Source organism: Sinocyclocheilus rhinocerous, unplaced genomic scaffold (genome assembly GCF_001515625.1).
Source record: "Sinocyclocheilus rhinocerous isolate Xijiao unplaced genomic scaffold, SAMN03320098_v1.1 scaffold1938, whole genome shotgun sequence".
Classification (NCBI taxonomy): Eukaryota; Metazoa; Chordata; class Actinopteri; order Cypriniformes; family Cyprinidae; genus Sinocyclocheilus; species Sinocyclocheilus rhinocerous.
In genome coordinates this window covers 1,999,227-2,020,691 of record NW_015629065.1, presented here as the reverse complement: position 1 = coordinate 2,020,691, position 21,465 = coordinate 1,999,227, and the positions used below count along the sequence as shown (strand labels likewise).

The window sequence follows — 21,465 nt, the reverse complement described above, 5'->3', positions numbered from 1 at the left end:
GGTGGTCCAAGTTCTTATTGTGTCCTGAACACTGCTGCTTCCTGTTTGTGTGCCAGTGGGGCTTCCTTCCTTGACTATGCCCAGGAAAACCTTCATCACACATACCACTTCTCATCTCACTGCCTCCCGTTACCTGTTTTTGCACCTCCAAAATTAGCACATAGACAAACAAAGAGCACATACACACAATAAAGCCCTTTGATGTGCATCCAACAATCAGATCGAACACATCATAGGCTCACGATGGGCCGCCGTTTATGTGGCGCGCTTCTGAGAAGAATGCCGAAAATGTTTTTGTGCCTGAAATGTGTGGTTTGGCTACACAAACGCTCTAATACGCTCTCTCTCTCTTTTTTTCGGTAGCGGTGGAAGAGGCCGAATCTACAGAGTGCGCCAGTGGTTGGGACTCCTCTGTACATACAGGTATGATTTCGCTAGCGTGGCGTCCTGCACGATACATCCAACCCCCTGCTCCCTCGGAGACGACCCGCTGCATCACAATCTCTAATATCAATTCCACATGGCCTGCTGCCCTGCGCACAGAGGGAGGGAGGGAGGGAGGAAAGGAGGGAGAGTTTTTCATAAGACACAAGAGGATGGCGTCCAGGTGCATGCTGGACTGGAGGCTTAGAGGTGCTTCCTGTCTGAACATAAAGGCACTTTGCCACACTCAGAATGTAATATCGCACGACTTGACGAGTTTGATTACACCTCCTCTCTGGAGAGGAAAATTTCTATCTGGCAAAATCCAAGCGGGCTGTTTTAGATCGTACATCTTTCTGAATATTAGATTTTGCTTTTCAACCTATTACCTCAGAAGCCCTTTTCACTACTCGAGCGTTTTCAAACGAGGAGACGCATCTGTACGGATTTGGATGGGACGGGAGCGTGAAAATATTACCATAGCATCAATCGAGCTGCTTTTTTGGACTGCATGTTATCCAACAAACTACACAGCTATGCATTTTTTTTTTGGATTATGAATAAATTAGTCCTTGCACTGAAAGATACTGGATACAGTAGGGTGGGATGTGATAGCATTCACCTGTTGAGATTTGATTGGATTGTGAAAAGTTGTTTCTATATGACAGGTTAGTGGCAGGAGGGGGTGTTGACAGCCAAAAAGTAAGCTTGTTTTAAGTTATTTTAATGAAATATTACAAAGGCAAACTTTTTTTGTGCAGGAAAGTGTATTTAGAAGATAAATAGATTTCATGATCATTTTAAAGTTGCGATCTAACTCCAGGTCATGTGGATTACTATTGACTGGATTACGTCTAGGAAATATTGTTTGAGCAACAGTAAATGTGACTGCACTTTAAGACTTCAAAATGCAGAAAAACACAAAAATATAAATTTTTTCCCCCACTGGATGAATCTTTATGGGATCTTATCTTATCGATATGCAATTGAGGCCATTTCCCGGACCCGTTCCCCCTTCTCCCCATCATTTCCTGTCGTCCCTCTAGTATCCCTATCAATAAACATGTCTAAAAAGGCCTAAGTAAAATAATATATAGCCTTTATTGGAATCTTATTGGTCATAAGGGTATTAAAATCACTGAAGTCAGATATGGAGAGTGTGTTTGTGCTTTTGTAAGTGTGTGTATGTGCGTGTTGCATCCTGGTGAGCTCAGCAGAGAGAAGGGAGTAGGAGAGAGTGGCCCCCGGGGGCCTGAGGGGATGACGTGGGCCCCTCCTAACCGGCCCTGAGGGAGTGCTGCAGGGGTGCTGACTGAGGTCCTGGGTGGCTGCAATGTGCTGCGTGTGTGAAATACAGCAGGTAGGGGAGTCCCAGGGCTCTTGCTAAACCCTCCGCTCTTCCTCCCTGCATCTCCTCCTCGACTCCTCCCTCCATCCCTCTCTCTTTCATTTCTCCGTAACCCCTGAAGTCAGATATGGAGAGTGTGTTTGTGCTTTTGTAAGTGTGTGTATGTGCGTGTTGCATCCTGGTGAGCTCAGCAGAGAGAAGGGAGTAGGAGAGAGTGGCCCCCGGGGGCCTGAGGGGATGACGTGGGCCCCTCCTAACCGGCCCTGAGGGAGTGCTGCAGGGGTGCTGACTGAGGTCCTGGGTGGCTGCAATGTGCTGCGTGTGTGAAATACAGCAGGTAGGGGAGTCCCAGGGCTCTTGCTAAACCCTCCGCTCTTCCTCCCTGCATCTCCTCCTCGACTCCTCCCTCCATCCCTCTCTCTTTCATTTCTCGTGCCGTAACCCCATTTGCTCGCACTAATCAGCCTTTTTTTTCCACCTCTGTTCCGGGTGGACTTGGTCGCATTCTGCATCACCTCCTCTTTCTTCCTTTCTCTTTCCTCTTTGTCTCCCTTTTTTTCCTTCTTTCTCTCAATCCCTTCCCCCTATCCATACTCTCTCCCATGTTTGTTTGTGCTGCTGTGCTGGGGCTCAGGGGGCCGCTCGCCATCTCTTATTTAAAAAGATAAAAAAACCTTCCTTCCTTTTATTCCCTAGGATATGATGTCGACAAGGACACTGGTTGGTCGAAGGAAAGGAAAAGGAGGGAGAGCGAGAGTTTATAGAGACCGATGCAGACGCTTGTCATTTTTCGAAAGACGGAGCAGGGAGGGGGGAATTGTTTTTTATAAGTGCCATCAGAGCTGTGAAGTTGAGCATTGTTTTTCCTGCTTCCTGTCAAAGAGCTGGAGTGGTGCTTTTGGATGCGTACACACACACATGCACACTTTGAAACAATAGCTCTAGAGACTTTGCTTTGTCAACATATAGGACATCATCTGACGCACATTTGCAGGGATCAAGTACATTATTACTCACACACACATGGACGCACACAAGCACCCAATTTGTGTGCGTGTCCCCGACTATGATTCATTGTGGAAAAAGGCTGCTCATATCCCCGTGCGCTGGCCGATAGGGGCTGTAATGGTCTTGAATTGAATTATTTTATTCATTTCCTCCCTCAGCTATTGGTGGGCCGGCAGGACATCTCAACGCAGCCAATCGGATGGCTCTGTCTGCTCTCCCTCGGTCTCACCCACACTGGGCGAGTCATTGTGACCTCACCCGTAATGTGAGCTTTTTGGTCACCTGTGTATTCCTCAGGCAGAAAGGGAGCTGTTGTGTTCTGGTTTTATTTGGCAGCGGGGCACCGAACCAGGCCTATTTATGACCCTCTTAATAGCCTATGCTGTCAAACTCGGCACACGTTAAACTTTTGTCGAGGCCAGAATGAAAGAGGGAGAAAGAAAGGTATGTGCTGCAGTCAGTGCAGTACAGAGCTGTTTTTGGAGGCTTGGTTGGGCCAGAAGTTCAGATTGTTACCTGCCAACATTTTCATTGGCAGGTATGAAGATGAAATTTTCATTTCATCCAGTTTAAATGTATATTAAACAAGAAATCTGACTTTTTTAAAACTGACTAATCAGTGTTAAGGAAAGGCCTGTATAATGAGTTAGCTTTTGGGTTCACCTGATCTTAGTCAGATGCCTTTCTTGAGGAGAGTTTACATGAAATGTGTTCCTGAAGGGTCTCAACACTTCAATTAAAGTCAGATTATTGTTACCTTGTTTGCCATCAGTAAGAGATTTTCTTAAGAGGATAGATACATTAATACAATAATAAGTGACAGCTAAGACTTTATTGTTACAAAAAAAATTCAAATAAATAAAAAAATAAGTCCCAGCTAAGACTTTATTGTTACAAAAAATTCAAATAAAGTTAAAATAAATGCTGTTATTTTGAACTTTATATTCATCAAATTCCTGTAAAAACATAGAACTAAGATAAGTAAAAGAAACCAAAATTTTAATTTAATTTAGAAAACAAGTAAATTGTGATAACATTTACCAATAGTACTGTTTTTACTGTATTTTTTAATCAAATAAATGCAGCTAAAATATTTATTAATTTCAGTCAGTCAACAGTAATAATGATTTTTTTTTTTTTTTTTTTACAAAATTTTAACTTTTTTTTTTACAACTCCATGAAAGCATTTATTTTCTCCTCAATTGCTCTAGAAAATGATGGTATAAGGTGTAAAATATTTAAATTGATTTGTTTGATGCTTTCAAGCCTATCTCAAGTCATTCATACAGATTTGCTAGAACCAGCTCTGTAACAATCTTGCTGACGTATTTGAATCACTCACTACACAACATTAGCCCGATGCAGTAGTTTGGTTTGGCTCATAACTGACCATTTTTTGTTTGGTCCTACTGAGGCAACTGTTAAGAACCAGAGGATTGGCGAGATCTGTTAGATGCACACAGAGTGAAATATCAGTCAGTCTCCTGGCCCCTGCACATGCTCTGTCCCCTCTGGAATCTAACCTGAGCTGGATTCAGCCATGCATTTTCCGTTTGTTGGCTGGGAACGAGGGATGAGAGGAGGGGAGGGTGGGAGGAGGACAGGAGCGAGCGATGATGACCGTCGGCTACATCGCAGCCCCAAAATGGCCTTCTTTCTCCATGATGCAGTGGGCAGTTTAGAAAAGAGGACACAACCAAGAGATCCATCTCTCTATCCCTCAAGTGCTTTTGTGTGTCTTCCTCTCTCTCCGTTCATGTCTGTCTCGCTCTCTCATTTGTGTCCCTCTCTATTTTTCTTCATCTCCTTGCACGAACCTCTGGAGGTCCATAATATATTTTTAATTTCCCCAAGGCAGCGACAGGAAAACAGTTTTAATGTGTGAAGAGGAGGTGTGTGTCTCTGTGTGTGTGTATGCATTAGCATGTCGCCGCACGTATATATTTCTGCGTCGAAGTGTGTACGCGAGGTTCGCACGTTCGCTTGTCGACTTGCGGAACCACGGGCTGGAACAGGTGATGGCATCAGTGAGCAGCTGTACGACTGTTTTTGTGATTTAATTCCCATCCTTCCATGCTCTTTCATCATCTCCAACTCTTTTTTTTTTTTTTTCTTTCTTTCTCTATGTCTGGGTGCACAAGCGTTGGGTGCTGGGTCTCTAGAGGAGAGGAGACTGGTACAGTGTGGCTGGCAAGCGGGGGTCCCGAGGGGCCGTGCGGTATTGTGGAAACACAGCTAGCAGAGGCCAGCGGAGCCAGAGAGAGAGGTCTGCTTGCTTTAAATAGGTCCCGTGTTTACCGCGTTAGGCCCTGCACTCCCCCGAGAGACCACGTGCACGCACTGCACCTGCTCAAGCACTGGGCCATCAGGGGCCCTTGTCCCAACTCCAAACCGGAATATGCTCAGTGCGGATGTAGATGTACCATACATGTGGCCTTATAGCTAGTGGTCAGCCAACATGGGTTATTTAATGGCTCATGGCAATTTATGGAGGGCAGAATGACCAGTATATTTATCAATATATATATATATATATATACTCCAAAATGTCAAGATTGGTGGCTGATGCTAATAATCTCAAATTAGCAAAAATTTTCAGATTAATCAGATTTGTGACTCTTATTTTATTTTATTTTATTTTATACAATTTACTTGACTTCATTTTGACAAGATAGCTACATGCTATTGTTCAATTTTAATTTGTTAATGTTAAAATTAATATTTAACTCTAACAAGTAGAAGAGTATATTCAGTAGCATAGTAGCTGTTGTTGAAACTGATGTGTTAAGTATTGTGAAAATTCACTGAAAATGCTATCAGCTTTTGTCATTTTAGTATTGTAACAACATTAATCATTACATATAACTCTTCTGCATGGACTGTATACCCCTAACGTACAATAGGGTGCAAATCCGTCATTGTTTGAAGGTGCTGGTGCCATGGAGTCCATATTAAACCTGGATCACCAGTGTCTTGACGCGGTCCAACATCATTAATGTTTTCTATCAGAGAGTGTGTCTGCCAGTTTTCAGGGACAGGATGAGCGATGGATTTCAACAGGTAGGCTGTGTTCATGTGATGAGATCAGACATCTCTAATCAAGCTCAGAGCAGCACTACAATTCCTTTGGTCTCTCTGACTAATGTAGCCTTGATCTGGTTTACATTTGGCCACGTCTGGTTCGAGTGTGTGTTTGTGTGTGTGTGTATTTGGGGTGTAGTTGAAAGACAGCCTTGTGCTTTAATGTTTTCATAGGAAAAAAGTCTTGTTGAAGTTGGAGCTGATATTTTTCCAGTACAGCACAGCACTCATTCTTTTGTTGGGGTTTAGTTGTATTCTGATGTGTGTGTGTACCTCTTCTTGCCTCCTGTTACTTGTACGACACACAGCTTCTCTTCTGATCTCTGTTTCTGTCTCCTGTTTTCTTCTCTCCATCGGATGACACCCGAGTATGACCTCATATGTGGATTTCCCCTTTTAGTACTTTGAAATAATCAAACATACATTCTATTGCGTGTAAACGCACACACGGTACAGCATAACTAAGAGCAGACACAGTGGCGGAAGGGGAAATGGAGTTTTAAGGGTTCTGGTCATAAGAGTACCCTAGCTAAGGTCTCAAAACGTTTTAGCCAAGTTGCTGACTTGCTGTCTTGGTGAAGCCAAACCCACAATGCAAAATGGAAAGCTTTTTTATTGCATTATTTAAAGATCACATGAAATCAAAATTGGACATTTGTGGCTTTTAGTCCATGTCTTTTAGCATCTATATGCTAGTGCACTCTCTTGACTCTTTTAGTTAATATATGCACTTAAATTTTACGTGATTTTTTTTATTTGTTTTGTTTTCAGGATACAAATGAAAAAGTTTGACTCATAGTGTGTTTGCTTATTTATTTTGTTCAATCAGACATTTTTATCCAAAATTCAACTCAGAAAAAAACTGCACTTGTCATGCAGATTAATGTTATTTTATATTTAACATTTATTGTGCACGGTGGGCGATTAGGAAGACAACAACATAGTTGTGCCGTTAGATCTGTGGACGCTTAGTGGCACTGAAGCATCTTCTTGATTCTTTGTCGCTTTGTCATTTTGTTGTTCCTCCCGTCGGTCTGGAGGATGCCTTGTGGTGTCCATTAAGGGCAGCATCACACCAATGCTAATTATTTCCCACTCTCATGATGGAAGCTGCACCACACTTAAAAAAAAAAAAAAACACATATCAACCTAACGAGGGGTAATTAGCAGGTCCCTGTAAGGGGGGGCTGTGCTCGGCAACATGACTGCTCTGTGGATTCTGCTAATTCACTTCTCCTCATCTAATTACCCCACACAAACATGGCTGTTTGTCTTTCCTAAGAGAGAAATTGTGTGGGGTGGGTTTGGTATCTTGGCGATTGTAGCACCTTTTTCTATTTATTACTTTTTATTTATAAAAACAGTAAGGAATGGACCCTTTTCACAAGACTGTGATGATACGTTTCAATGGTCATCAGCATCGTAAATCCTCTAAATTTTTTTTATATTTAGATTTTTAAAAAAATGTATGCACATTTAAAACAATATACATTGTATTATATCACATATGTATCAAATTACAAAAAAACTAGTTAATGCTAATGTGAGGGTGTTTTTAATGCAGCGTCTATGGGAGGGACGGTAAATTTGACATCGTTCTCTCTTCTGACTGCCATTATCAGTCTCTGTCTGCTTTCGAAGTTAACCCAACTATGACTACTTCCGCTGCTGAGAAACCCGGAAATGTGAAAAAGGTCTATACCGACTAGTTAGACTCGAGGTTAGGCTCAAACCGAGTCCAATTTGAGCACCAAGCAGATGTGCAGCTCTGACAGAACTATACAATTATGTACACACTCACTTTTTGAGAATAATGAGTAAGTTTGTTAATTAAGAGTGAATTTGTGTGTGTGTTGGTTGTACGTTTATAATACCCTTGTGTAATGCGTTTGTTGTTTGTATCTGTTGTGTAGGTTTATGGTGGGTAAATGTGTGTGAGTTTTTGGTGCTGGGACAGGCTGTCTGTTAGAGATAATGGCCCGCAGAGTGAGGGACAGGGACTCCAGCTGGCTGTGAGACAGTGAGGTGGGCTCAGGGCACATGCCCTGCTGAGGACCCCCAAACACTCATTAACACATCGCTCTTGCACATGAAAGAGGACAGCAGCACGCACCCTAACTTAAAGTATTGATAAAATACTCTCTCACATACATGAACAAATGTGGGGTGAAAAGTGTTCGCCACCTGGGACGGCAAAGTCTCAAAAGAGCATGTGTGTGTTTGGTGAAGTCTTTGTCATCAACATACCAAGGTCATTATTCTCAAAAACTGCAGTAATCACTTCTACTCTGATAAATGGAGCTTTCAATCAAGTTCGCAACACCGTTGTCCACTCACTAGCCCTCACCAAACACGCACACACAGAAGCGTTGTGTCTCTTTGGCTTGTTTCTCACCTAGCCCTCTCACAGTAGAGGGAGTCTAGGCCCTGTTGTGAGGTATGCCAGTGTGTGCGTCTGTCCTCCAACTCATTGCAAAAGGACACTGAAGGGACAAAATTGCCCCCCATACTCATCTGAACCACAACAGCCCACCTGAAGCACAACATTATAAAAATATTAAACACCACATTATGTCACTAACACATTTCTACTACATTAACAACACAGATAGCAGCTCACTTACCACAGACTTGCTAGCTTGACAGCTATTACAGTAATTAAACAAAAATAGCAGCACGGTTTCTCACTCACTCACCCCTTCTCGAACCCTTCGTTCTTCCTCACTGGGTCTTCTCCATACACCCATGGCTCGTTTAACCACCATGGGTCATAGAGCCTTTAGCCGTGCTGCTCCTCGCCTTTGGAATTCTCTCCCAAAGTACAGGGATATCCTGGACGAAAACCTTCTCCAGAGTGCTCAGGACCTCAGACTGGAACTAAGGTTTACCTTCCAACAAGACAATGACCCTAAGCACACAGCTAAAATAACGAAGGAGTGGCTTCCCAACAACTCTGTGACTGTTCTTGAATGGCCCAGCCAGATCCCTGACTTAAACCCAATTGAGCATCTCTGGAGAGACCTAAAAATGGCTTTCCACCAACGTTTACCATCCAACCTGACAGAACTGGAGTGGATCTGCAAGAGGGAATGGCAGAGGATCCCCAAATCCAGGTGTGAAAGACTTGTTGCATCTTTCCCAAAAAGACTCATGGCTGTATTAGATCAAGAGGGTGCTTCTACTAAATACTGAGCATTTTTCAGTTTTTCTTTTTTAATAAATTTGCAAAAATGTCAACAATTCTGTGTTTTTCTGTCAATATGGGGTGCTGTGTGTACATTAATGAGGAAAAAAAATTAACTTAAATGATTTTAGCAAATGGCTGCAATATAACAAAGAGTGAAAAATTTAAGGGGGTCTGAATACTTTCCGTACCCACTGTATGTTAGCGGAGTATGGAGCAGAGCGGAAAATTATTTGAGCGCTAAGAATATATCCGAGAGCATAAAAAACACGGTTCTTTTGAATGACTTCCTTTAAAATCTTTAGTCTCTTTGGATGGTATTCTCAACAGCCCAGATTTCATTGAGCTTGACCATGCCACAGTCAGCCTGTGTTTAAAAATTCAGAATGATTCTGCTTAGCCTGTTTGCCTTGACCTTAAGTCACTTCTAGGTTTTGCGAGTAGCTAAAATCTGTCATTACTTGCTCTCATGTTGAAAGCTGTATGGCTTTCTTCTTAGGAACACAAAATGAAAAATGTGTGCTTTTTACTCTTTTCAGTCCAGCTGCAATTGTAACTGAAGCTCTCAAGCTTCAAAAAGGACACAAAAACACATAGAAGTACCAAAAGTGTGGTCCATAATGGCTCATATGCTATATTTCAAGTCTTTTTTAAATCATACACTTTTTTTGTGAAAAACTGGTTGAAATGTAAGCAATGGATCATTCAATTTCAAATTATTCGATTAAATTTTCAGAACTAGTCTGAAGCACAATCAGCTTGTAACACTCCAAAGAGAAAGGAAAACTTTAAATCGCATCATATGACCCCTTTAATGAAATTAGACTTGCAGACCCAATGATTTAGGGAAGAACATCAGTAAAAAACTTAAATTTTTGTCTTTTGGTGCAAAAAGGTATTGTATGGCTTCATTAGACTTGCCCGAGATGTGTGGACCACCTTTAGGGTACTTTTATGGTTCTTTTATGTCCTTTTTGAAGTTCCCATTTTATTGTAAATGTAAGCAAAGGAGCATATATAGCACAGTCTTCCCTTTTTCTCACAGAACAAAGTCATATGGCAAAAACATTGGTGAGGGTGAGCAAATAACTGTTATTTTTTATGTATCCTATCCCTTTAAACATTTCCACCGTCAATTGCACAAAAATAAAAAGCGAGGTGCTTTGGGTGAACCCCAATCTCGAAACGTTCATGGACCTCACCTCGACCCCTGCCCCACCCCATGTCCATCAGCCTCTCTTCACACCATGCGTCGTGTTTATGCACACGTTTGCGCTCGTGTGTATTTGTCAAGGCCGCGGTCGGAGGTGGAACGACCACAGCTGAGGTGCGTGATGCGTGTGTATCAATCTTCCACTGCAGAGAGCGAAATGGAGCCCTGTAATGACGGTGGCCCTGCACTCTAATGGAGTGTGTTCTGGAGGGCCCCCTCTAGAGACTCCCCTCCCCTCTTCCCTCCTGAGAGGGCATACGCTTACGGGAAAGGAGGGGGAAGAGACACAGTAATGAAAGGAAGATGCAAAAAGAGAATGAAAAAGAAGGATGGAGAAGTTTAAAAGGCAGGTTAGCGGTGTCGAGCGCTCCGCCGGCCACTTTTATCCTCGTTTCTGTGTACGCCAGCAAGCCCCGCTTATGACCGGAGAGATGGAGGGATGGAGAGTGGAGAAGGGTAGGGAAAGGCCCCCTCCTGCTCCTCCCTCGTTGCCATGGTAGCAGGTTGTGCTGGCATGTGCCTTGGTTGGCAGTGCCTGTACCTCTGGCATGAGGGTACCTGGGGGAATCAGGGTGTGTGTGCGAGTGTGTGTGATTGAGTGAGGAGAGGTAGGGAGTGTTCGAGGGTTACTGCCACCATCCATTTTCCCCGAGATTAGAAGCTCTCATGGATGAAATAGTGTAGTTAATGCACATTTTGTGTGTTTGCGGGTGTGTGTACGTGTGTAACCGCTGCTCAGGGCTCTATCAGTGTAGTGTCAGTTAGGGGCCGTTCTCCTCCCTGTCCAGACGGTGTTCTCACCACTGGACAGATGGCCATACCCCTCCTACCCCCTCGCCCAGCCCGCACCACCCTCCAAACCACCACGACGCCCCCACCTTCACCCCCACCTCTCTACCCTCTGCTCTGGTGGGGGCGAAATAAACTAGAGCACCTCAACGCTTCCTTATCCAAATGCCCCTCCAGATACCGAGCCCACCAGCCCCCCCCTCACCCATCTCCACCTGCAGTCCGGACTGGGCCGGGGCCCAAAGCGAGGCCCATGCTCTCCTCTGGCTGGGCTCCGATCCGCAGGCCCCATTAGCGTGGGCTGCTGCGGCGCGCCGTAATGCAGCGCCAGGCCTGGCCAAATTAGAGCTGATCAGAATGTGTGGAGCACAGGAATGGCCACCTCCTGCTTCTCTCTGATTGCACAAGTCCAGGATGATTAGACAGGATGTTAAGCCCGGGGGAGCTGGTGAGCAGCCCTCCCTCTCTCCGGCCCCCACTTCCTCCCTCCCCTTTCCCGCTCCCTCTGCCCTCACGTTTCCTCCTTTCCCTGCTCTTTTTCTCAGCTCCTCGGTTTCCCTTGTTGCCGATGTTGTTTTTTACTGCCTATTTGATTTCTTTTATTCAGTAACACGTTTCATGTTCTTTTCCATTTCAGTGTATTGGAGCTGATCGCACTTACACGTGAAATGGAAAACTGGTTGCGTATTGCATCAGAAGTTGCGTTAACTAAACGCGTTCCGTCATTTAACAAATTTGAAAAACATTGATGGATAATTCAGTCATTCCTGTTGTGCGCTATTGCGTTTAGATACATTGCCAGTGAAGGATGCTATTAGGGAATAAAAGTAAAAAACAGTGTTTTAAAGCTCCCTTGCGTTTGGATAGACTGGAATTGACATGAGCGAGGATTTAGGGATTGAAACGAGAGATTTCAAGTGTAGTCCAGTGGAATAATTTATGGTATATTGATTATAAAGTCAGGTGACCTGATCGTTTGCCCTCTTGTTCACATTTAAGTCGTGATGAAACGGAAGTAGCGACAGATATTTTATTCCGTTTTGCATATCTATATCTGTAGGGTTTTGGTTTTATCCATCAACGGATCTCAATGCGATCTTGCAGTCAAATCATAAGAGGGTGAATTTGAATGATTTTGTTATATATTATTTGTGACATATGCGGATAACAAAACATATTAGCATTGACACTTTTGCAGAGTGTGGTCAGAATGGTATCTGACTTCCTCCATATGTGGTCTAGGTAATCACAATGCAATCACATGGCTTTTAAAGTGGTCAAGTGCTATCCGATTGTGATCCGACCAACAAAAGCGCATGTTAATGGCAGGTGTGACGGGGGCTTTTGTGTCTTAATTTGGATCAATCTTATCATGTTCTCTTTGCTCTCATTCTGTCTCGCAATCTCTTACCACCCCACATTTTGTACGCCGCCTTGTCTCTCTTCCTCGGTCTCTCTCTCTTTCCCTCTCACTCAATCTTGCTCTCTCCTCCCTCTTCCTCCAGTCTCGTGTGTAGTCCTTTCAGCGTAGAGCCTTTAATGTGATAATAAGGTGTGAAAATGGAGCCACAATGGCGGAAGGAGGATTGCAGTGGCAGATTTCTCCACTGGTCCTTACTGTGTGCCACGAGCGACTGGGTGGCTCGCGCTCAAGCGGCTCTCGAAGCCTCGGGCCCCTCTCTTACACTTCAGTCTAGCGGCGCATGGGAGCTTTGATGTTGTTTTGACTCAGACTAGACACACTTAGGGTTGAGATTTATGCTAAGAGGCTAAGAAACGTGATCTCTTTTAGGTCATTTTTAACAGTGGGGTTTTTCCAGTAATGTATTGCATTTTCTAGCAATTAGTGACTCTCTCAAATATAGCATTGGGAAGTTAAATTGATTCAAGTGAATTGGTTCTTGTAAATGATTCTTTACCTCATATGCAGCATTGGAATGTATGATTCATTCTAGTGAATTGGTTCATCTTAACTTCTACTCTCTTTCTCTCTCTCAAATGTAGATTCGTAGAGCGAGTCTTATTGGTATATTCTTTATGTAACATTTGGAAAGTTTGATTCATTCTAGTGAATTGGTTAATCCTAAATGCTACTCTCTCTCAAATGTAGATTTGTAAACTCTTATTGGTTTTTTCCTGCATATTCTTTGTAACATTTGGAAAGTTTGATTTATTCTAGTAAGTCATTCATTTGGATCATTAAATGAAGCATAAAATGATTCACTGATTTGAATTCCTGCACAGTAATTTTTGTACTAAAAATAGCATTTTATGTAAAATTAAGTTAAATGATGCTGTTCAACACTATATTTGACTATTTTTATACGTCTAGATTTCGTTTTTTTTTTTTTTTAGATTTATATTTTAGATTTCTAGTCATTTTTGATTTTTTTATTAGTTGTATATTATGTAATTTTATTAGTTCAATTTTGACAGCAACACAGTCAGTTTATTCAACCCTCAATGTGCTTGAGAATAAAGCTTTTATAACATATATGTTTGTGTGTGTGTATTTATGTATGTATGTATGTCTGTGTGAATATGTATATGAATACTTGTTTTTCAAAAAAAAGTAACTTGACTTTAGTTTAGACTTAAGTTCTGTCTTGGCAACCTGCAGTCTCAAAATAGCTTCCCCAACACCAGATACAACCTGCTTGTATTTTTTATTTTTTTTATTGATTTAAGTTTTGACAAGTACAGTAAGTTTTGCTGCCCGTGACATTTGCAAAAGCTCTGCATCAGCACATATATGAAGTACAACACATAACAGGCCAGAAATAATTATTAAAGTTTGATTCACCTGTCAATAGCAATCCCTTAACCTCACATCTTGCCCCTTTCTCTCTGCGGTGCGTGTGTGTGTATATACGTAGATGCAGCAGTATCAGAGAGAGACTCTGATAGAAAGGAGAGCGGGGCGGCGGGTGAGGACGGAGAACAGAGTGTGACCAGTCATGACGAGAGGGTGGGAGAGGAGGATTTAGATGACGACTCCATCTTCACCTGTGACAACTGCCAACAGGACTTTGAGTGCCTGGCAGACCTGACCGAGCACCGTACCAACCACTGCCCAGCAGGTTTGTGTGTGTGTGTGTGTGTGTGTGTTTGTGTTTGTGTGTGTGTTGTTTCTCCACTGTCTTGAAAGAAGTGTCAGTTTAATGTGTCTCTTGTATGTTTACTTTTGTAGATTGCCTCTAAAATTTTTGAGTTAGACTTATAAATGAATGATTGTTGCTTAAGACAAGCCTTTTTACCTACAATAATCATGCAACTTATCAAAAATAATTTTGCATTACATTTATGGGTGAGACTACCTGTTTATCCTGTACAATAGCAGACGGTGGAGTGTTTGGTAAACCTACTTGAAAACAGTCATTATATTTTGCAATTTCGTGTGGTTATGCTATTGGCACAGAAATTCTACATGGCTTTAATTTCTTATTTCTGATGAAAATCATATTGGCAGGAGGCAGACGTTGGTATAGTTTTCGCGGTGGTGGGGTTACTCAGAGGCCGTTGGCTGTTCTGGAGTCAGTATGCTCCCTCAGGAGAGTGGTGTTTTAAAGCTAAGTGTACGCAGTACACGCACACAATAGCCGTTATTACAATCGCGGTAATTAATGAAACGCTGAAAGCGGCCCTGCAGGGGCATCTGCTTCCTAGCAGATTAATCAAGGGCCTCTCCTTAACGAGCATAAAAACTGAGGAGAAGAGGGGGAGAGGTAGATATAGAGAGAGCGAGAGCATGTCACTCCAGCAGTCGTATGCAGTATATTTATTGAATAATCTTGCAGTGTCTTTTCAATGGTATAAAATTCTCAAAGTCACAAAATATGATGCTAGTGGATTGTTAATATCCACGGCCTCATCGTACCAGAGCACTCATGTTTCTGAGGGGACACAATACAGCGTGACACAACCCTCTTCTCCATCGCCTTCCTTTATTTTGGCAACTTACCAAGTAATGAAATCATGGCACTGGATTTTAGACGCAATCTCAGTTTCGGAGTCATCAGAGTGCTTCATGTTGCATTGTGGAGGGGAAAAATAAAGAGTGAAATGAAATGACAAAATGCAGTTGTTCCAAGGAGTGTGCGATCTGGAGATTGCAAAATAATCTGGTGCTGTGTCTGGGGGTTTAGACCAATCACAAAACCTCTTTTTATGATTATGATTATTGTTATTATTATTATTTATATATTATTTTATTATGAGTGTCATTTTAGGAGTATTTATATACTATAATAGTTTTTATTTATATTTTGGATAAGCTTTTATTTTATATTTTCAGTTTTCATTTTAATTTGTTTAATTTTTAGAAATCGTATGTGCTTTAAAAAATTACTATCTAGGATTTATTTATTTGTATTTCAAATGTTATTTTATTTTATTTTATTTTAATTTATTTAATTGCCAAGGCAACATTTTCATCTAATATTATTTTTGTAATTTCAGCTTTATTTCAATTAACAAAAGTTGTTAAAAGTTTTATTTAATCATATTATCCCTGATTATTATTACTATTTATTATTATTATTATAGTTATTATTGGTAGTAATAATAATACTAATTATTATTATTATTTTAAATAAATTTTTCTATCAAATTAGATTATTATTACATTTAGAATTATGGACATTTTAATTATTTTTAGTAGTAGTAGTAATAATAATAATACTAATAATAATAGTAAGTAACATGCTGCTGGTGACTTCATCTGATAAGGGACAAACACACGCCATTTTGTGTGTGTGTGTGAGGGAGGCCTTGTTGTGGAGAGCAGTGGATGGTTCCCATGGCCCCAAGGAGAAGCCTGGCCAATATCAGCACACCAGCAGAAGGCTCATAAAGCCACTCTATCAATTTACAGTTATTATTATGACCGCATGCCCGTCAGAGCAGGAATATTCGAGCACAGCTGTGCCACGCCATGCCACGAAATGAAATTTCTATTCCCTTAATAGTAGACACCGTGGCTATAGAATTACACCTGGAATCCCATCATGTGTTTGAGCGTGTCCATCTTGTGTATTTGTGCACCGTCCTCTTGTTTAGCTTCTTGACAATAATATAACCTCTGATATGGCCGCTACCCGTCTCTACCGTCATTGTCTTTCTCTGCCTGTCCCTCCATCCTTCTCTTTTTCTTCTCCTCCCTCGCTGCCATTGATCGCTGCTAATATGAGTTCCACAGGAGACGATATTGGAGACGAGGAACGTCTGCCTTTCCATCCCTCCAAATGTCTTTGGCTCTGCCTTCCCCTATTACACTCAACTCCTAGCGTTTCCATCTCCTCCTACTTTGTCTTATATATCACTTTAACTTGTTGTGCTCTCTTTCTCTTTCTGCTTAAGATTTACACTGAGGCTCTTTTTGTTAAGCCTAGAAATAGAGAAGTTGACTAATGTAAACAAAGAAACATGATGTGTTGTGAAGATTTTTCACTATTTCTGGATAATCTCAAATAGACAGATTTCTGACACTGATCATGTGACTCTTTGCACAAAAAGTCAGATGTTCCTGCCTCATCAGTTTTACTTGTGGAGTTCATGCAGTTCAAATTCTACTGTCATTAAAGCAACATTAATCGAGTTCAATTGATTGTTTTATTTTATAACTTTTCACTCAAGTTATGCTCATAATATAATGTGTTAATGTGCTCATAATTATAAAAGTGCAAAATTACAGCATTTTCAGATTTTTTTTAAAAGTCTGCATTTGGTCCAAAGTACAGTAAAAACAGTTACAGTTATTATGAAAGATAATTGCAATTTTAGTAACCCTTTTCTGTTTTAATATACTTTAAAATGTAACTTATTTCTGTGATGGCAAAGCTGACTTTTCAGCAGCCATTACTCCAGTTTTCAGTGTCACATGATCCTTCAGAAATTATTCTTATATGCTGATTTGGTGCTCAAAAATTTCTTATCGATTTCTTATCAATCTTACCGACCCCAGATTTTGAACGGTAGTGTAAATGACCCTGCGTCCCGATATCATGTCTGTTTACAGGATTGCAGTGTAAGTGAGAGTGTTTGTGTTAGGGCTGGGCGATTTGGCAAAAAATTTAAATCTCGATTTTTTTCAGAACGTTTGACCGATTCTCGATTTTTTACGATTTTTAACTAGTCAACTTAAAAATGTAACTACAACATGATTCAAATTATCTGTTTCTTTATTAGCCCTCTATTTTAAGAAAATTCTATTCCAAGTGCACCACAAATGAAATTGTCAACATGATGTAAATGTTAAACAAATCACTTGTTAAGTATCTTTTCAGAAAAGATGCATGAACTACAACTACATCTTGTACAAACTTGTCTTAAACATATTATATGTTCAGATATAATACGAATTCAAAATGACTGAAGATAATAACACCAGTAGACTATTATCTATAAATGTTCTATATAAACAACAGCAGCTTTCAGCCTGTCACCATGATGCAAACATGAAATATCAGACATACAGTAGTTACAGGTTTTTTATTCGCTTGTGCTGCTTGCATGAAATGGCATTCTAAAAACGAGGCGCTCAAGTTAAAAGAAGTTCACTCCCATATTCTTGCATTTTTTTCCTATTCCACTGCCCGCGTCGCATCTTTGTCAACACAAAAGTCATTCTGTGTGAGTGAGTGGCGCCTAGTGATATGAGCGCGTCACATGTGAGCGGTTAATCACGTGTGCCGACATGCAGTCGGATCGTTCTTTTCTCTTTACTGTTATCACTGGCATATTCTCAAAGTGTCTAATTCTAACGTTTGGTAATATTTCTATTCAAAATCGCGATTCCTCGATTTCTAAAAAATAAAATCGTGGCAAAACATTAAATTCGAATTAATCGATAAAAGCCCTAGTTTGCGTGCACTTTGCTGGCAGTTGGACGACATTGTATTGTCTCGTGTATGTTTATATTTGTCTGTGTGTGAATATATCGAGTCATAAAATCGTGGAAAAACATTAAATTCGAATTAATCGATAAAATCGGAAAAATCGCTCGCCCTAGTTTGTGTGCACTTTGCTGGCAGTTGGACGACATTATATTGTCTCGTGTGTTTTTATATTTGTCTATGTGGGAATATATCGGGTCATGAGTGTGGATTAGTGTTTGTGTGCACAAATATGTGAATGTGTGTGGGTGAAACATGAGTGTGTGTGTGTGAGTGAGTGTCGTACTGTGGGCTGATTCTGAGGGGAGGCTCTACTGGAGGAGGAATCTGGAACACTGGCTCCCTGAGGAGTGCTTGGAAAAAAACCTCAGATCAAATGGAGAACATTCACTGCGCTGCTCCGCTCCACTGCCCTGCAACCGGCCAAGGTTGGGCCCTGGCTGTTAACAACACTCACCTCACTCTCTCGCTCTCTCTTTCGCTCTTTCTCCCTCTCGCCCCCTTTCCTCTTGTCCCCTGTGGCATTGTGCAACTGACCCCTCCCTCTCTAGTCTGGAACAGAAGGCCCTATAGCCTCCTGGGTTTGGCTCAGTCGAAGAAAGAGGCCCAGTTTAGACTCCACAGCACCAGTAGGCCTGTTCAGGTGTCCTCTCAGCCTGGTTTTGGCTATATGTGTAGTTTTTATTGGTCCACCTTCACAATGTGTTGTGTATATAGTAGTGTTGACCACCCTGCGAGCTTCCTAAACTCATGTGGCAGGACAGGGGGTGAGCAGAAGGCACAGATACACACGCGCACACACAGAGGTGACCGCTGCATGGCAGCTGAGCTCTTCTAGGCTGAAATTAAAATTCATTGGATGACATCCTTTGACCCATTTCTCACTCGATCGGTTCATGTTTTGATCTTTATAGAAAATAAATGTCGGTTTGTGTGTTGTCGTAGGAGAATGGACGAGAAATACTGAAAGACTATGGGGAGTAAGCCAGAGAATGGTTGAGTGAAGCAGGCAGCCGTGTGGGTAAACGAGAGAGCTGTCAGTCAGCTGGGGGGGCGGGCTCTCCACCTGTCAGATACAAATAGGAGGCGAGTGCTAATTAACCCGCCTTCAGAAGACTGAGGGGAACAGCAAGCGCTCCAGAGAGACAAACTGAGAGAGAGAGAGTGGTGGTGGGGGGGTTTGTAGTCAGTAGAAATAGCTCTACACCACTCACACTCTCTCTGTCACTGTTCCGAGAAGCAAAGAGAGGGTTGGAAGACAAATGGCTTCTTTTTTTTGGCCTTTTTGCCACTTTTATTTATAGGTGTAGTCAGAAAGGACAGGAAATGATTGGTAGAATAAGGGGGAATGGGGTCAGTAAATGTCACTAGCTGGATTCAAACTCGCACTCCTACGCGTTAACCACTAGGCCACAGGCCTGACATTGAGATGTACTTGTCATCACACTTTTTGATTCAGATTTAAAATATTCACACATTCACAAAGTTTATTCTAACAATATTTCAATATTTTCTGATATTTTTACCTTGCAAACATTTTGCTTTGTTGGTTTTAGTAACAAAGTTTTTTGCTGGAATGGTTATTTAAACATTTTTATATTTTTTATATTATTTAAAAACATTTTTAATTTAATTATTGAAATTAATTTAGTTTTTATTTTTGTTTATTAAATGTATTAGCAATTATATATTTAATTAAACTAGTAAATTTAATATTATTACACTTAATTCAATTTAGTTTTTATGCACTTAATTTTATTAAAACATTTATTGCATGTTTTAATAATTTGTATTTAATAAAACTAGTATAGTTAATAAATATTCAAATAAAATATTTAAAAAATGAACTTTGTGAATGATGACAGTTAGTGGTGCAACGGATCACAAAACTCACGGTTCGGATCATATTATGAGTTTTGAGTCACGGATCTGATAATTTTTCGGATCAGCAAAAAAAAAATTTAGTGAAAGCTTACTTTAAGTACTTCTATACCACAGCAAAACTACTAGCTTTAATAAAGTTAGTAATAAAACAAGAACAATTACACAAATTACAAGCATAGATGAATATAAAAAACACAGTTACAAATAAAGTCAGTAACAGTAGCATTCAGGTGCAGAAATTTTATAATTAAGTGTAAAATAACACAGATTAATCTTTGTTAGAGTAGTGGTGTTTTTTGATTAGCAGACAGAAACAGGTATTTATTGTGTGTATGTGAAAGAGGAATCAATTCGCTGTTCACGCGGAGTCTCTCTCTCTGCGTGTGCGTGCTTCGGGTGTGTGCGGCAGTGGCTGAGCGCACAGAAAACAGCGCGCAAGTTAAAATTGCTTAATAAAACTGGCAAGACAAAACATGTGCAAATGATAAACTTTAACTCTATGATGGTTAAACTTAACAGTTAATCCGTGGATCACATGCGTGCCAAACCGTGCAGCCTGATCCTTACGGATCACGGATCATCTACGATCCGTTGCACCCCTAATGACGGTGGCAAATCTGCTGATTTTTCTCCTGCGTTTCTCCCATGATAATAGTATTCCATTTGTTCTTTCTCTTTAAGACTGTAACCAACTCATTTACTTCTATAGACACTCACACACACAGTGCGGTGTGCCCTCTCCTCTGTTGGCAGGCTAGGTGGGGAGTTGTGTGTCTGGCAGGCAGTTGAAGTGTAATGGGTGTGTGTGACGGGGCCTCGGGGTGCTTCGTTCCCTTGAGAGAGCAGTCACCCCTTCATTCTTCCACTAAACACACACTCGCCCAGGGCACTTCACGCTATGAATACATATCCCGTTTCCACTTATCCATCCTTCCATCCATCCGTCTGTATGTCTGTCCGGGCCAACCGAAGACCCCCCAGCTCCTGCCTGTCGTCACGACGGCAGCTGAATCCAGGGAGGCCAAGACTCTTATTAAAGTTGCAGATCATTTTGCCTCTCCCTTCATCCTACAGAGACAGAGGAGAGTAGTTGGTAACTTGATCTTGCTGTGCTGAGAAAAAAGCTGGACAAGGACAAACTCTGATATTAGTACCCTAAATTAATTTTATTGCCATTAGCTTAAATTATTTTGTGAATAAATGTGGCCGGACATCTCTATGTATGTTGAAGAAAAGATTTATTAAATTAAGCACGTTTACCATGGAAAATAATATTGACTTGGTTAAGTCACACTGTGTGATTTTGGCCACTATTTGGTCGTCTGAGACAAATGTTGAAAATCCTAAAAGATTCCTATAATCCTAGGCTAAAATCTGTAGTCTTTGATCGTTAGTTTGACATGTTCACCGACAGCCGATTAATGGCCGTTGTGATCAAATTTGACCTCCGACGAACTTCTGGCAGTGTCAGAAGATTTGGCGCACAGTCCTGCAGTGTGACATCTCCTATGACGAATGTCAAACTGTCTTCGTTTTTTAAAACAAGACAAGCCATGATCAGAATTAATGCTAGAGATTTCTTCTAACTGCATTAGCTCCAGCGCTCTCGTCCTCCGCTCACGGAATTCATATGATTCGTTGC

General features: G+C 41.2%; 1 protein-coding gene across 3 annotated transcripts in view; it reads left to right on the top strand.

Annotated features, from left to right (window-relative positions):
* The window catches only part of znf423 (zinc finger protein 423), a 187,779-nt gene that overhangs the window by 31,254 nt on the left and 135,060 nt on the right, over positions 1-21,465 (top strand). For 2 of the 3 annotated variants that reach the window (XM_016550570.1, XM_016550568.1), the window contains exons 2-3: positions 364-423; positions 13,923-14,126. In XM_016550570.1, coding sequence (XP_016406056.1) covers positions 364-423; positions 13,923-14,126 — 264 coding nt within the window. The remainder of the gene's footprint in view (positions 1-363; positions 424-13,922; positions 14,127-21,465) is intronic. The other variant, XM_016550571.1, reaches the window with a different exon arrangement.